General features: G+C 41.1%; 2 protein-coding genes across 2 annotated transcripts in view; one reads left to right on the top strand and one right to left on the bottom strand.

Annotated features, from left to right (window-relative positions):
* Positions 1-17,222, bottom strand: part of LOC121927575 (phosphatidylinositol 4-phosphate 3-kinase C2 domain-containing subunit alpha-like) — a 376,515-nt gene that overhangs the window by 119,516 nt on the left and 239,777 nt on the right. The gene's annotated exons all lie outside the window — the stretch shown is intronic.
* NUCB2 (nucleobindin 2) overlaps positions 1-17,222 on the top strand; it is a 51,617-nt gene that overhangs the window by 28,768 nt on the left and 5,627 nt on the right. The window contains exons 6-12 of the mRNA XM_042461329.1: positions 8,259-8,444; positions 9,405-9,495; positions 10,204-10,262; positions 11,360-11,452; positions 13,237-13,326; positions 14,727-14,897; positions 16,981-17,062. Coding sequence (XP_042317263.1) covers positions 8,259-8,444; positions 9,405-9,495; positions 10,204-10,262; positions 11,360-11,452; positions 13,237-13,326; positions 14,727-14,897; positions 16,981-17,062 — 772 coding nt within the window. The remainder of the gene's footprint in view (positions 1-8,258; positions 8,445-9,404; positions 9,496-10,203; positions 10,263-11,359; positions 11,453-13,236; positions 13,327-14,726; positions 14,898-16,980; positions 17,063-17,222) is intronic.

The raw sequence follows: 17,222 nt of genomic DNA, 5'->3' as shown, positions 1-17,222 counted from the left end.
TATCTCTTTTAATTCTTCTTCTACATGCTTTACCTCATATATTTTTTTTAAAATAGTCATTGGATAGTAGTAATTGTTAGCCCCTTTCCCTGCTTCTCCTTTCCTGACTTGTCAGCCTCTACAGATCTGTGTCGATCTGTAAAAATTGTCCACAGCCCAACCAAACATGATTCTTCTGTCCAGGGGAACAGCCAGATCTGCACCTTCCATGCAGCCATTGGAGGCTTATAGCAGCCAAGATACAACCTAGGCTCCACGAAGATTCATTCCCATACAGCCTAAGTCTGGTAGGGGACAAAAGAAGTTCTGTGGACTCAACAGCACTTCAAAAGAACAAGAGATGGGCTAAAGTTAAGGGGAAGAGGAAAATTGGACCAACCTCAGTACTGAGTTTTCTTGGCCCAGTGTTGATTTGCAATTTTGTCCAGTATTAGTAAGGTCACTTAAGTTGAAGATCAGTCAGTCCAGGGAGTTCCCCATGTAGCACACATCCAGAATGACCAGCCTTCTGTGGAACAGTGGAACCACTAGCCCACTGGCTCTGAGCTTTTAGGAGAACCATTTTTAGGTGTGCCAGCTGCTTCTCCTCTCTCCTCAGCCACCTGCCCTCCCACCTCGCTGTCGGTTCCATTCCTCAAGGCAGTCTCATATGCTACACAGCCGTAGCTGTGGTTCAATGGTTCAGTGTCACTAGCCATCATTGGATCAAGACCTGTCTTGACCAAGTGGGTGCATATGCCCTGGAGTTGCTACAACACCAACAATATCGTTCTGGCTTGGACTGGCCTTGGTACTCTCACTGGTATTGTGAACTTCGTCTGGGCTTGGGGTCACCTGCCTCTAACTGCTATGTCTATGAACCACCTTGGATGGAGTTACTGCATGATGATTTGCTGGCTCCATCACATGAGACTCACTACTAACTGCCCAGATTATTGACACTGATCCCTTAGTTCTATGCTAAATATCAAAATATCTACCAGTCCAAGCATTAGTACTGGTTTAGGTCATAGAATCATAGAGTTGGAAGAGACCGCACGGGCCATCCAGTCCAACCCCCTGCCATGCTTAAAGACCTCCAAGGAAGGAGACTCCACTACACTACGAGGGAGTGTGTTCCACTGTCGAACAGCCCTTACTGTCAGGAAGTTCTTCCTAATGTTGAGGTGGCATCTCTTTTCCTGTAGCTTGCATCCATTGTTCCGGGTCCTGTTCTCTGGAGCAGCAGAAAACAAGCTTGCTCCCTCCTCAATATGACATCCTTTCAAATATTTAAACAGGGCTATCATATCACCTCTTAACCTTCTCTTCTCCAGGCTAAACATCCCCAGCTCCCTGAGTCGTTCCTCATAGGGCAAGGTTTCCAGACCTTTCACCATTTTAGTCGCCCTCCTTTGGACACGCTCCAGTTTCTCAATGTCCTTTTTGAATTGTGGTGCCCAGAACTGGACACAATATTCCAGGTGGGGCCTGACCAAGGCAGAATACAGTGGCACTATTACTTCTCTTGATCTAGACACTATACTTTTATTGATGCAGCCTAAAATTGCATTGGCCTTTATTGCTGCCGCATCGCACTGTTGACTCATGTTCAACTTGTGGTCTACTTGGACTCCCAGATCCCTTTCACATGTAGTTTCATTCAGCCAGGTGTCCCCCATCCTATATCTGTGCATTTCATTTTTCTGCCCTAAGTGCAGTACCTTACATTTCTCTGTGTTGAATTTTATTTTGTTAGCTTTGGCCCAGCTTTCTAGTCTATTCAGATCATTTTGAATGTTGATCCTGTCCTCTGGAGTATTAGCTATTCCTCCTAATTTGGTGTCATCTGCAAATTTGATAAATATGCTCCCAATTCTGTCATCCAGGTCATTGATAAAGATGTTGAATAACATTGGGCCCAGGTCAGAGCCCTGTGGGACCCCACTGGTCACTTCTCTCCAGGATGAAAAAGAGCTATTGTTGAGCACCCTTTGGGTTCGGCCAGTCAACCAATTACAAATCCATGTAACAGTTACTTTGTCTAGCCCACATGTTACAAGCTTGTTTGCAAGAATGTCATGGGGAACCTTGTCAAAGGCCTTACGGAAATCAAGATATACTATATCCACAGCATTCACTTCATCTACCAAGCTGGTAATTTTATCAAAGAAAGAGGTCAGATTTGTCTGGCGTGACTTGTTTCTCTGAAACCCATGTTGACTTTTGTGATATGGCATTGCCTTCTAGATGTTCACAGACTCTCTGTTTAATGATCTGCTCCAGAATCTTTCCTGGTATTGATGTCAGACTAACTGAACGATAATTGTTGGGATCCTCTTTTTTCCCCTTTTTGAAGATGGGGACAACGTTTGCCCTCCGCCAGTCTGCTGGGATTTCTCCTGTTTTCCAGGAGTTTTCAAATATGATTGCCAATGACTCGGATATTACATTTGCCAGTTCTTTTAGTACCCTTGGATGTAGTTCATCTGGTCCTGGAGATTTAAATTCATTTCGATTAACAAGGTATTCCTCTACTATCTCTTTACTTATTTTGTGCTGAAATTCCCCTATTCTGTCCTCTGCTTCATTTTCCTCAGGTCGTAATGTCTTGTGTCTCTTCTGTCTGTTAGACTGGGACACATCAGTCCTGGTCCAGGTCATGGACCTCTCCCTCAGCTTCCTTTCACCCTCAGCAAATGTTTCCAGTGGCTATGGTATCGAGGCCTCCAGGCCAGCTCACTGATCTGGTACCAGTAACCACAATTGCCACATCATCAGTCTGGGGAACTGTTTCAGCTACAGTCTTCCTACTGCCAGACCGGGAAGTGGCTTCTACATCGAAACTTCATCCTCCACACCAGGAAGATAATTTAGCAACTCCGCTTGTACTGGAATCACTGGCTATGCTATAGACACAGCTGTCTGTTTCTTATCTCCATCTGGGCTTGACTGAGTTACCCAACACTTGATACCAGCTTCCTTGAATCTTTGGGGCATGAGGGTGAGGGTGTAGTTGTCCAGAGTCTCCTTCACCCCTTCTCCCACAAATGAGGTTGGTGACATCACACCTGTCATCGACTGAAGATCTTTGCCCATATGTGGAGCTAATCAGAAGGATGGTGAACCTGCTGGCCCTGGAGATTAAGAATCAGCCCACCCTTCTGCTGATATAGATGTACAGGGTTCTACACTGGCCATGTTTTTCCTTATATCAGCTGTATTAGACCTCATGAAACAATCTTGGTCTAAACCTTCATTGGTCCTCCTGTGACAGCAAGGCATCTTGAGAGTCCCTACAAGGTGCATCAGGCAAGGATCTCCTTCCTTTTTACCTACCTAGTCCCCAGCTCAAATGTACTAGAGGCCTCTTCGTCTACATCCTCTGTAAATTCAGTCCACTCTACTGGACAGGGAAGGGCACTGCCTTGACATGTTTGGGAGATGGTTCTATTAGTGTGTGGTGCTGGCAATCCGAGTAACCAAATACCAAGCCTGCATGGTGAAGTATCAGCAGTTTCTCTGGTAAAAGATGCTGTCTTTCATTCCATACTTGTCAGATAACCAGAGGAATTTGGCTGTCCTCTTCCAGCAGGAGGCACATTGGTTGGCAGCTTGGGAAATCTGTGCTGCACACCATGGTGTGGACTGTGCCATGAAGATTATGGCAACATCTGTCAGCCTACTGTGTTATACCAAGTTGAAGTTAGCTGGTCTCACCAAGGATACCAGAAGGAGGATAAAGTACCTTGCTTTAGATGGAGAGGGCCTTTTCAACAGGAAGACTGCCACATACCTGTGGGACTGATGCACTGACAGATACATCTTCCTGTTGGTTCTGCACATGGATGGATAAGACAAACTTCTAGCAGACTCTCAATCAAGGGATTGCAGAAGTGCACATGTTGTCCCTGTCCCATCAGGTTTTCAACCTGATCTTGCGCCATTGGGACCATCCATTGATAGATCTGTTCTCTTCCAGACAGAACTACAAAAGCAAACTTTTCTGCAGTGGATGGGTTGCAGCCACAACTCTCTATGGGATATGCTTCTTCTATACTGGATGGGATCCCTGCTGTACCTCCTGTCCTTTTCCCTGATCATGAGGTCAGGATTCAGAAGGATGGATCCTAAGCAGCCCTGGTATGCAACACTCCCGCAAATGTCTCCCCAAGAATACCTCCAGCTCCCACACTCACTCTGTGCACTCAGATGCAAGGCAGAGAGAGATACCCAGATCTCAAGCTGCTCCATCTACCAGCTTGGAGACTTTGGAGGCTTTAGACACTTACATCCAGTTCATTCCACAGGCCACGTGTAAACCCTTTACTTGGCACAGATTCTTTGTTCCTAAAATGGGAGTGTTTTTGCTTCTTCATCCAGGTCTGATTCTGCCATTGATGGTTTTCTTACTACATTTGAAGGAGGCAGGTCTCTCTTTTTCTTGCAAGTCTACCTGGTGACCACAGTGGTGTATAAACTACCTGCCCATCCAGCTTGATTGCTATGCAGAAGTGTGACTGACAGTTTTTGTATGATTTATCCTACCTCTACCTGCCTTTCAAGAGCTTTGTCCCCTCTTGGTCTCTTTCACTCATTCTGTTTCAGCTGATGCAGAAGCCTTTTGAGCTGTTGACTACAACACAGATCTGCAACTCATCACATTTAAGACTGTTTTTCTGGTGGCTATTACTTTTGCCAAACAGTCTGGTGAACATTTTGCTCTATGGGCAGACCAGTCCTATCTGATTTTCGTTAGGACAAAGTGGTGCTTCACTTTGACCCAGCATTCCTATCTAAGATGGTCTCTCTGTTCCACCTTAACTCAGTCATTGCACTGCTGGCCTTCTATCAGGACCATTAATCTCAGCTAGAAAAGACCTTGCATTGTTGGGATGTTTGGCAAGCTTTGGCATAATACACTCCCCATACCGCTTTTATCAGGAAATTTTCACTTTTTCTCTTCTATGGGGGGACAAAAAGTGGGCTTCCTTGTTTCATCACAGAGCCTGTCCAAATGAGTTTTCAGATTTATTAATTTGGCATACCAGCTGGCCAAGGAACCACAATCCTTGGGCTCTAGGGTCCTTTTCACTCATGCAATCTCTGTATTCCATACATGGCTAAGGGGTATTTTCCTGCCAGAAGTCTGCTGAGAGGCTACGTTGGTTCACCCATCTACCTTCTTCCAGCACTACTGAATAGATTGCGAAGCTTAGGTTTACACATCATTTGGAGGGGCAGTGCTATCTTCTATCCTCAGTTGGAAAGTATGGTAGTCACCCAATTTTGTGAGGCACAGAGACCATGAAGAAGGAGGACAGGTTGCTTACCTGTAACTGTAGTTCTTAAAGTGGTCATCTGTGCCCTCACACAACCCTTCTTCCTCCCCTCTCTTTCTGCAGGTCTGGTGTACTCTTGACAGATGGTGGAACTGAAAGGGGTAGCTCTTGGTGCTATTTGTTCTGGTCCCCAAAGGGGTAGGGGTCCCACCAGAAGCTAATGAGCTCTGGACTGTTCAGTGGATAGATCTGTGCGGGGGCAATACTCAATTGTGTGAGGACACAGATGACCATTGAAAGAACTACAGTTACAGGTAAGCAACCTGTCCTTTTAAATTCAAAAACATAGCTAAATTAGTCTGGAAAATCAGTATGCAAAGGGATCTTTCCAGCACCTTTGAAACCAACTGAAAGATATATGTTGGTAGCGTGAGCTTTCATAGACTTGAGCCTCCTTCCTCAGATGTTTGTGGTGGAGTGGAAAGCCCAGGGACAGAACTATATAGCACTCTGTGTCTGAGAATGTCCATAGGAATGCAAAACTTTGCAGATATGGAGATGCAGTAACAAATTCTGTTTTAATTATGGTCTTTGGAGGACAAGGCAAGGATATTGCCTAAAGTCAAGGTTAGTAGATAACCATATGAATGAGTGTTGGGATGTAGTCTGGGAGCCCAAAAAAGATGTGCTGAACTGGCCAAGAGAGCCTCTACAAGGCTGGGGCATTAGCTAATGTTATAACGTGTGTAGTGTAGGAGCCCTGGTGGCTCAGTGGTTAAATGCCTGTACTGCAGCCACTCAATCACTAAACCATAAGGTTGCGAGTTCAATACCAGCAGAAGGACTCAAGCTTGACTCAGGCTTGCATCCTGTGGTGCTCGGAATCTTGAGCCAGCCAATCAGGAGCCAGAGATTCTGAACCAATCAGAGGCCGGCTGAGGCTATAAAAGATTCAGAGGCAGTTGAGAAGGGAGTAGAAGTCGAGGTTAGAAGTCGAAGGGGGTTGGTTGAGTAAGGTTGGGAAAAGACTGGTCCAGAGGAGGGTTATAGTCTTGAAGTCCCTGAGGGGACAGGGTGTTAAAAGAGTAAATCTAATCTTTTAGACCAAGGAAAGGTCTAAAGATTGGGAAAAGGGTGGAATCTAAAATACGAGTTGCTAGAAACCTCTACAATTGATTGATTGAGAAAAAAGTTTACAACTGTTTATTATCGACAATCTTTTATGCTGTTTTGTTTATACAATAAACTTATTTTGTTGATTTAAAGTCAATCTGCTTGGCCTAAGTGATGAGTTTTTGAACACGCTACCAGCTATATATTTGAGTCCGGAGATTTGAAAGTTTGTTGCCTCATCATATAGGAAGAAAGATTGTTACACATCCTTCTGAGGTTGCTAAAATGAGTACCCAGATTGCTTGCTATAGTGTACCAGGAAACCATTGTTTCTGTTCTACCCACTGCTGATGGACTCCAGTTTGTTGATATGCTCCAATTCTGCTGTTTCTCTTTCCAATCTTCCTTTGTTGTCTTTTTGTACTAAGGTCTGAGATAGAATGCCCAGGAAGATTGAATTAGTCTGCAACCAGTTTTTGTATATTCCTGTTCCTAATGTCTGATTTATGTCCATTTATCCTCTGGCGCAGGGCCCTGTCTGTTTGCGCAATGTAGAGTGCTGAAGGGCATTGCTGACATACTATGGCATAAATTACATTGGAGGATAAGCAGTAAAAGTCCCCCTAATATTATAGGTGATGTCATTAGGTGCTGTGATGACATTTCCTGAATAGATGTGTGGGCAGAATTGGCATCTGGGTTTGTGGCAAGGCTTTGCACATGAGTCCACATCTGTGTTTGTGTTTTTCTGTAGCTAAGTAACATTCTCACACATATAGGTATGTCCCTGGGCTTTTCACTCCACCACATGCATCTGAAGAAATAGTCTCGTGCTACCAATTCTATCTTTCAGTTAGTCTCAAAGGTACAGCAAGATCCCTTTGCATACTGTCCTTTTTGACAATAGGCTATTATTCAGAAGTGGATTTTTGCTGTGATACTGACTCAAGAGAGCTACATCACACACATTTTCTGTATGTGTAGATCAACTTATAATTGCCATTAACATAATAAATCTTGTCTCTGCAATACAGTAAAACTTTTTAATTGCTACACCTTTTAATATAATTTGGAGATACTAAATAGATTTGCCATAAATGTTGCTTATTCAGTTGACACATTTCCATAATTTCTGAGCAGCTGAGAGAACATGTTGCCCTTCCAGTGATGCAAAAATTCATCCAGAAAAAAAAGGCTTTTAGTCTCTCAACATGTAGTCATAACTACCCAAGATCAAAATCTGTTTGTCCAACACCAGAGTGGGCAGTCACTTGAAGACTCTCAGTTTTTCAGGGGCCCACTCATGTGTCAAAAGGAGAAGGACTGGTTGCATGCCCATAGACATAGAGATAGAATGATTTTAAAAAAGAAAATATCAGGCAGTTGAGTTCATTGACCTAGGATAAAGCAATGATGGACCAACAGCACTGGTGTCCAGGTTGTGATGGAATACAGAAATAGCAGTTCTTGGCAGTTTTATTGGTCTTTAAGTATTGCTTTAAACTTCTGACCCCTAAAAATATTTTTGTATTTGGTAGGTTTAAGAGGGCCACCAGTTGATTGTTGTGTAAGGGCCCCCCAAAATCCCATCACCAGCCCTGAGAATCTGACTCCTAACATTTTGGCACAAAATATAGTGACTCAAGCTATAATAACTATCCAGCTCTTTTAGCCATAGATGAAGACCTCCTGAGCTTTATAGTGGTAAGTCACCCAAGACAGGGTTTTCTAAACCAGATTGTGTCTGCTTTTTCTTTCATGTGGAAAATGAAGGGAAAGGTTATAGCTGTTAAGTGGTGGAGCAAATGTATATGAAGACTATACTGGAGCGAAAGGAAACAAACACATTCTTATTAGTCTTTTTTTAATTTTTTTTATTTGCAGGCCACAAGTGACTTAGAAAACTATGACAAAGCTCGCCACGAGGAGTTTAAGAAGTATGAAATGATGAAAGAACATGAAAGAAGAGAATATTTAAAAACACTGGATGAAGAAAAGCGACACCAAGAAGAATCCAAGTTTGAAGAAATGAAGAAAAAGCATGGTGATCACCCCAAAGTTAACCATCCTGTAAGAACACTGTTTATATCTAAACTATTTTCTGAAGGTGTATTTCTTATATTTTAATGAAAATGGAAATAACGGGAATTTTTTTAAAAAAATTATGAAGTTATGAGGTGGCTTAGCTCTTGACCTTACATACTTTTGCTATTGACTTCACTAACACTAAAGTTGAATTCCATTTTATATGCTTCCTTCCCACTATTTCCTGTTTAATTAAAACCTTTTCCAAAAGGGTCTAGAAGTTTCTATTTCCTTAAATACACTCTTTAATTTTTGGCTGTTATGTTTACAGTTTTTTTTTTCATGGAGAGTGTGAAATACACTATTCTGTTCTTTTACCATGGGGTTCATCAAGAGTGGCACTGCAGAATATTTCAAATTGTTTATATTATTAGGGCTAGTACTATTGCAGCAATTGAACATAATGTTTCACCTTTTAAAAATTATTCTCTGGTAAGAGTGATGGAGATGATGGTGCTAATGTATCTTCAGACTTGGATTCTGAATTACAGAGATAAGATTTGGATCCCTTATTTGAATGGAAGGATTCCTTCTGTTTACATAAGGAACCAAATCCTGCAGATGTCCTTGTTAGAAGAAGTAGTCCCCCTGCAGTTTGCTTATGTCATTTCCCATACTGTTCTGGATGATCCACAAGCATCCAGAACTGATTTTGGGAAGGTGCAAAGGGATGGAAGATTAGAGATAACCTCTCCTTTTCTTTTCAGCAGGAACTCTATTAATGTTCTGAATCTAATGTGGTTTGTTGTTGAAAAAAAGATTATCTGGATTTTGACATTTTTCTTAGACAGGTAATATCTAAGAAGAATGTCAAAATCCAGATAATCTTTTTTCAATAACAAACCATACTAGATTCAGAGTTGATGTAGTATTATGTGACAGCAAGAAATATGTGAAATAATTTATATAATTATTATTTATTTATTATTTATGATCAATTTACAGGGAAGCAAAGACCAATTGAAAGAGGTATGGGAGGAAGCAGATGGGTTAGACCCCAATGACTTTGATCCAAAGACCTTTTTCAAGTTGCATGGTGAGAAACATAAGATTTACTTTAAAATAGAATCTTCAATGATACTGCAAGAGTATCTTTTGTTGAGTCTTCTGACACTTTACAGTCTGATCTGTTATGGCATTTACTTTTATGACTTCATTAGATGCATGAAAGAAGGAAAGATGCTACATGAACTGTCTAATGTTTATTGTCTAAAAGTTTATACTAAAGCTTAGAGAGTACAAGTAGCAACATTGCTTCTTCTTAGGGCAAATAAATGGATTTATCCCATAATGTGGCAACACCCTATAACTGGCAACACTACTGAGGAGAGAAGGGCCCCCTTTCCCCCATCAAGCTGCTAGTATACAAATTCTAAATTTTATTTAAATATTATTCACTTAAGATTTTGAGCATTTTGTAGGTATGCAGTCTCATTATGAGAGAGTATAAGTTTGGGGAGCAGAATTTTCAAAGCCTCTGGGTTTACTTTGCTAAATAAAAGAGAGTGCTTACATTTGTCCAAATGGGATTGAAAAACCAATTAGTTAGCAGAAATGATGAGGCAAAAAGTCTGAACAGCTGGATATGAGAATCTCTGTGGATGCTCTGCTCAGTATTAGGCAGAAATGTTAACTTAATATTGTGGGCTTTTATTGGATGATTAGACCTCTTGTGCATGGGTGTAGTAGTTTTTTGTTGTTTTTTTACAAAACCTATCATTTACAAGTGTTTTACTTTTTATAGATGTCAATACTGATGGTTTTCTGGACGAGCAGGAGTTAGAAGCCCTATTTACTAAAGAGGTAAATATGTACAATTGAGGTACATCATATGCACCAGAGTGGTCTAGGTATGGGCTGTTGGTATAGGACACTGGTGTCCTAAGCCTGCTTAATGAGTATATACATTGCACTGAAGTGGTTTTTTTTTACAGTTGTGTGTGTGTGTGTTGTGTGCCTTAAAGTCGTTTATGGCGACCCTAAGGTGGGTCTATCTTTTTTGTTGTTGCAAGATTTGATCAGAGGCTGAGAGAGTGTGACTTGCCCAAGGTCACCCCAGGGGGTTTCATGGCCAAGCTGGGAATCGAACCCTAGTCTCCAGAATCATTGTCCAACATTCAAACTACAGCACCACACTGGCTATCACACTACCTCTGTATAAAAATGGCAACTATACTAGTATTTTTCTATCTCAGTTTAAGAATTCCGTTCAGCAAAATATAAAAAATGTTATGCACATGTGTGTGTGTAATCAATAAAGTTTTACAAATTACTCATAATCATTGGCAATTCATCATGTTTCTGATATTTACAATCAGAATAGGCAAAGAATGGTTTATGAGTTAATGTATTCAGGAGGGTATCATTTCCATAGTACTACATTTCTGAACTGGCTTTAGGTGTAGATTTATCCTAACATTTTAGAAATCCATGCAATAAAGTCTATACATTAGGGTAGATAACTTGTTTTTGTGGGGAGGGGGAACATTCACTCTGTAGAGCCCTTCAGGGACCATAAATATACGTAGTGTGTGAGAGAAGATGGAATCCCTTTTCTGGATTGCTAAGAGGAGGGCCTGTCTTTACCATGACCCTCATCCATCTCAGGGTGCTTACATTTGTCTAAATGGGATTCAAAAACCAAATACTCAGCAGATACAATCAGTCCTTTCTGAAGAAACCAAAGATTTAAGTCAATTCAGTGAATGGAAGGCGGAAACTACATGTTTGTTGTTAGCTACAGATACATATAACTCACAGAAAACATTAATTTATTGTTCTGTGGTTTGAAAATAGGAGCCAAATATATTCACCATATTGCATAGTTTAACAATAAGAATTGTGAATAATCTACTTCAAATTACTACATTCCTTAAGTTTATTAATGACTCTTCTTTTAGCTAGAGAAAGTGTATGATCCCAAAAATGAAGAGGATGACATGGTAGAGATGGAAGAAGAGAGGTTACGAATGAGAGAGCATGTCATGAATGAGGTAAGGTCAAGGAAACATGTTTTTAAAAAGCAGTCATGCACATAATTCTGCTGTTATTACAAGTATTTCAATAGAAGTTATGGCCAGTTCACATAATGCTTTTTCTTTGCAAATTATAAACTGTCCTATTCATCACTGGGCACAGAGGCAAATGGAAAACATAAAGAAGGTAAGTTTGTATATGACTGGCTTCAGTGCCTGTGATTATAATGGGATTTCTTCTAGCTGCTTGTCATCTTAGGTGCTACAGGATCCTTTTGCAGACTGATTTTCCAGATGAACACAGACAAACATGAATTCTACCATTATGAGAATTCTTACTGATGGTCCCTAGTACTGGGGCCTTTGTGTGAAGGAATGCCCACAGTTCAGGACAGAACGTGTTTCTCCTGCTCTTTAGCATAGCTTGATCATTATGCACCATAACAAGGAATGGGGAAATCTGCTTGGTCAAGTTGTACTCATTTCATAGTTGAAGTACTGAAAGGTTAGACTGAGGATATTAAGGCTTCCAAAACTCCATTATCAGGACTGTCCTGGTGTTTGGTTCAAATGCAAAGAACACTAAGAAGGGAAAGGGAAAGAGAAAGGGAAAGGCAGGGGTTTTAAAAAAACAATATGAGTGTTCCTCTGTCCACAAACAGAAGGATTATTTGTGCTTGTGGGCAAGCCCTCAGGTTTAAAGAGCTAATGGATAGTTATGTTTTATTTATAGTGTACATTGGACACATGTATGTAAGTATTCAATTGAGCAATAGTGATAATTTCAAAATAGCAAAGCAGGAATGAAGTCTGATCAACAGTAACTCAGGAAATTAGTACTGAAAATATACCATAATATACAGCACAAGTGCTTTGCCTCGTGTACCCATACCAGCAAATGAAACATTAATATATATCAGCAGTCTGTAACAGCTTTTCCCAGTTTGTTTTAAAAAAACAGATTCTCTATTATGCTCAAGGTTTGTGTTTTTCGTTTATTTGTTTTTTGGAAAAGATTTGACCAATCTGTAACAGCTTTCCCTAGTTTGTTTTAAATACAAGCACTCATATTTCATATGTTCAAGCCAGATGTTACTGTTGGTTTTTTTTAAATATTCAGGTGTTTTTATTAGATTGTGGCAGTGGATAAAGATAGATAATTGTTCACAGATTGCAGAATAAAATAATTTTCCCCATACACTGGTGGAAATTTTATTTTTCCCATCATGAACCAGAGTCTTGAAATATAAATTATTATTATTTTTTTAAAAAATTGCTCTGAATGAAAAGGTTTCCTTGATGATTGAATTTGTACAGACCTTTTATCTTTAGTGAGGTTTTTTTAAATTAAAAAGATTTAAGACTGAACATATATATCTGTAAAATCTTATAGAGCCACATACAGTATTCCAATTGTGATTGATAAAAACCTCTAATTGTTGATTTCCATTGTAGAATCTCTGATTATTGTTGAGAAAGGAAAGAATTGGTATGGTGAAAGTCTTTCTATTCTGTCATCTTCAGCTGTTCTAATGAGGAAGACAGATCTTGTTGAAATACATTTGACATGTCTGAGTGTGATGTTTCTGAAATTTAATTTCACCATCATTTTTCTCTCAGAAATGCCTTTAAGCAATATTTTCCTCTCAGAAATCAAGTATATATAGTTTCTCACTATGTATAGTTGGAGATTTTTTGTAGTATCACTTCTGTAAACATAAAAGTATGTCTCTTCAAAGTTACATAGAAATGCAGCTTCACTGCCCTATAATATCCATATCTGCTTCTATTACTTTTAAAAGGTTGATATCAACAAGGACCGGTTAGTGACTTTGGATGAGTTCCTCAGAGCTACAGAGAAAAAAGAGTTTTTGGAGCCAGACAGCTGGGAGGTAATATGACAGTCCTCAAGTAGAACATGTTGGAGTCATAAGCAGGATCAAAATAATGTGTAGTCTTAGTTTTTTGTGGGTTTTTCAGGCTATGTGGCCATGTTCTAGAAGAGTTTCTTCCTGACGTTTCACCGGCATCTGTGGCTGGCATCTTCAGAGAATGCCAGATGCTGGCGAAACGTCAGGAAGAAACTCTTCTAGAACATGGCCACAAAGCCTGAAAAACCCACAAAAATCTGTGGATGCCGGCCATGAAAGCCTTCGACTTCACAATGTGCAGTCTGTTTGTCTCAGACTTTGAGATCAAACATCCCACTTCCTTTGCAATATTTTTCTGTGTGCCATTATTAATGACATATCAAAATAAAATCTGAACATCAAGTCCAAGGACTCTGTGTGTAATTCATTTTGTGGAACAATCTTACTGTTTGAAAAAGCATTTGGAAACGAATTAGTGCAAGTTTTTGGGCTACCTAATTATTATATGAAGGAATACATTAAATTTCAAGTAAGGGACAAGAATTGTGTTGCCTATTTGTTTCTTTAGCAAGGATTGTAGTTGAGAACAGTTAAAATATTATAATGCTGCTATATTTGTCAAGATGTTATAGTAACTTCTCTAAGCAGAGGAAGGAGTCACAAACAATTCAGTTATGTTTCTCAGCATTTGAGAAAGATTATGAAGAGAGAGAATTCCAGTTACTTAGGGCACAAAAGGTCAGTTGTGTGGATAATTAAACTTTCAGAACAAATGTGATATATATGCAGAAGCTGATTTTTGAGCACCTACAGATATGCACACACTGCTTCTGCCTTAGCTTTGCACATTTTAATAAATAATCAGTGCTTCTATACCAGAGCACATCCTCCAGTATACAAGATCCGCAGGGCAGTATCTTCTGCCGGCAAGAGGCCCTTGGTAGATCCACTTGTCAGGAAAAGCTGGAGCCTACTTGTTGCTCATCACTCCAGTATGGGGGGGGGGGGGTAACTGGAGTTTGATTCATCCCTTTTATCCCAAGCCAAGCTGTGGTCTAGGTATGTGCATTGTATGTACACAAAGAGCAGGAAATTGGAGGGCAAGGAGTGGCAATCTTGACCAGTCCAGCTTACCTTCTTCTGATAAGAATGGCTGTGTGCACATAACCAAAAACTATGGTAGGCAATATGCTACCCTTCAGGTGTTATGGATGACAGTTTGTATATTTCTTGAATATTGGATATAAATGGGCTAGGGCTCCTGAGAGGTATAGTCCAAAACATCTGAAGGGCATCATCAAACATACTGCATCTTGCACACACACATCAATGTGGATATAGAAGTCTGTACAATAGCTGATTTTTGGTTTTTAATTTAAGTCACCATGGCAGAGTTTAAAGTGGTTCTTCTTTTCCTTTAGACCTTGGATCAACAGCAAGTGTTCACAGAAGAGGATCTGAAAGAATTTGAAAGTCACATTTCCCAACAAGAAAATGAACTGCAGAAGCAAGCATATGAGCTTCAGAAAAAGAAAGAAGAGCTACAGAGACAACAAGATCATTTACAGGCTCAAAGACAAGAACTTGAACAGGTGCTTTTACAGTAGTTGAAATGTGTCTTGTGATTTAAAATAATTCAGTACAGGTATACCTCAGTTAGCAAGGTACATCTATTCCTGAGCATTACTACTTTAACAGAAAAATTGGTGCCAGAAGCAGAAATCACATGGAAAGAACAGGAATATGTTTCTACACCACAAAAAAGAAGCTACAGTAGGATTGGCTAGAACCGTGATGGGGAACGTATGGTACGGGTGGCATGCAATGCCATTTCGCCCGGCATGGGCCAGGGGGAAGGAGCAACAGGCACGCACGTGCCTGTTCCTCCTCCTCCTCCCCCCCTCGGTCTTTTCCCGGCCTCCAGCTGTCTCTCCAAGATAGCTCCGTCTCCGAGACAGCTGGAAGCCAGAAAATGGCGCCGGGGAGAAGGAGCCAGAGGCACATGCCTCTACTTCCTCCTGCCAGCCCTCTCCCGGTATTCACTTGCCTCTCCGAGACAGCTGGAGGCCATGAAAAGAGTGACCAGCGCACACCAGTGTGCTCCTCCCCAGAGACCTTTCCCTGCCTCCAGCTGCCTCTGGACGAACAGCTGGGTGGCAGGAAAGGTCCATGGGGAGGAGGAACAGGTATGTACCCACTCCTCCTCCCCATGGATCCTCCCTGCCCCCAGCTGCCTCCAGAGAGACAGCTGGGGGGCAGGAAAGATCTGTGGGGAGAAGAAATGGGTGTGTGCCCCCTCCTCCACGCCCCCCCCCGGGCCCTTCCTCACCTATATCTGGGACAGCTATGGGTCAGGAAAGGTCCAGGGAGAGGAGGACTGGGCGTGGGCCTACTCCTCCTCCTCCCAACGGACCTTTCCTGCCACCCAGCTGTCTCTCAGGGACAGCTGGAGGCTGGCGGAAGGGCAGGAGGAGGACAAGTGACTGCACGCGCACATCACCCCCTCCCTGAACCTTCTCCAGCTTTTAGTTACCTTTCAGAGACAGCTGGAGGTCAGGGAAAGTGCCTCCAGAGAGCAGAAGCCCCACCTCTGGGGTGTAAATCCCACCCCCTGGCATGTAGCTCCACTCCTGGGGAACAGAACACCCGCACACGGACCAGAAAAGGCTTGCCATCACTGGGCTAGAAAAAATCCCAGTCTTACCCAGCTCCAGCTTTTCTTGCATTTTTTACTACAAGCTGACACTAAAAGTCTGCACCTCTCTCACCTTCCTTCACCATCCTCCCTGTGTTGATGCTACTAAAACTTCTAGCTAGAAAAGGAGGAAGGAGGGTTTTTAAAACACTTTGGGGGCTTCTTTGTCAGAGGGTTTAATTGAGGTATGGATGACCAATTAATTACATTTGTTTTGAAAATATACAACATTTGGAAGGTTTTAGCTGATTCTCCTGTTAAGAAGAACTAGACATGTTAATACTGGGAAGGAGCAATATCTCCATGCATGCAGGTCTGTTCCTGGGTTGCCTGAAATGACCTTGAGTAGCATGGCCTGAAAAGATCGCTGCCCAAGATCATGGAGAGCTGTTCACTTTTGGTGACTGACTATCTGCTGTGGATGCTATACTTTTCCTTGATGTCTTAAATTTTTTTTTAATTTGGTTGTTTCAGTGTAGTCCCTTTGACTGCATTTCAATATCATAACTTGCTTTAATTTTTTTTTTATTATTATTATTATTATTTGTTATGGGTTCCAGCATAAAAGGTGGAATATCAACAAAATAAAATATAAATAGTTGGCAGTACTGAGCTAGATGGTCTGACCTGAGAAATGACTTCTGCATGTGTACTGTTTGTCACTGCAGTGTAATTTATCCTACAGAAAAAGAATACACTCAGTAGATGGGAAAATGTGAGACTCTTTTCTTGGGCTCACTGGACATTCTCCAATATTCCCGTGTCATTGTGAATTAGGGAATGAAGAGACTCATGTTTTTACCATCTTGATCTTCTCAAACTATTAGTTGTCCCCCAGGTTAGGAAGGTGTTTGGCTATATCCACAATTAAGATACAGTAGAACAGCCTCCAGTTACAGTGTTTAAAATGAACATGCTGATGCACCTTTCTTTAGATATTTTGCATTTCATTACATACATATTTTTCCATTATCCAACAGGCTGTTCAACAAATGGAAAAGAAGAAGTTACAACAAGGGCATCCTTCCTCAGGACCAGATGGAGAGCTGAAATTTCAACCCCGTGAGTACATTATTTCCCATTTTACACCCACATCTCTCTCTTTACATTTTACTTTTTTCAAGCATTTTCCAAAACAAAGAACCCCATCACAAACAGGAACACAGAAACACTCACTTTTCTTTTGTCATCTTTTCCAGCATTCTATAGCCTACTTTTGGAA

The sequence above is a fragment of the Sceloporus undulatus genome, chromosome 1, assembly GCF_019175285.1.
Source record: "Sceloporus undulatus isolate JIND9_A2432 ecotype Alabama chromosome 1, SceUnd_v1.1, whole genome shotgun sequence".
Taxonomy (NCBI): domain Eukaryota; kingdom Metazoa; phylum Chordata; class Lepidosauria; order Squamata; family Phrynosomatidae; genus Sceloporus; species Sceloporus undulatus.
The sequence above is the reverse complement of the archived record's forward strand: the minus strand, read 5'-3'. Positions and strand labels throughout refer to the sequence as shown.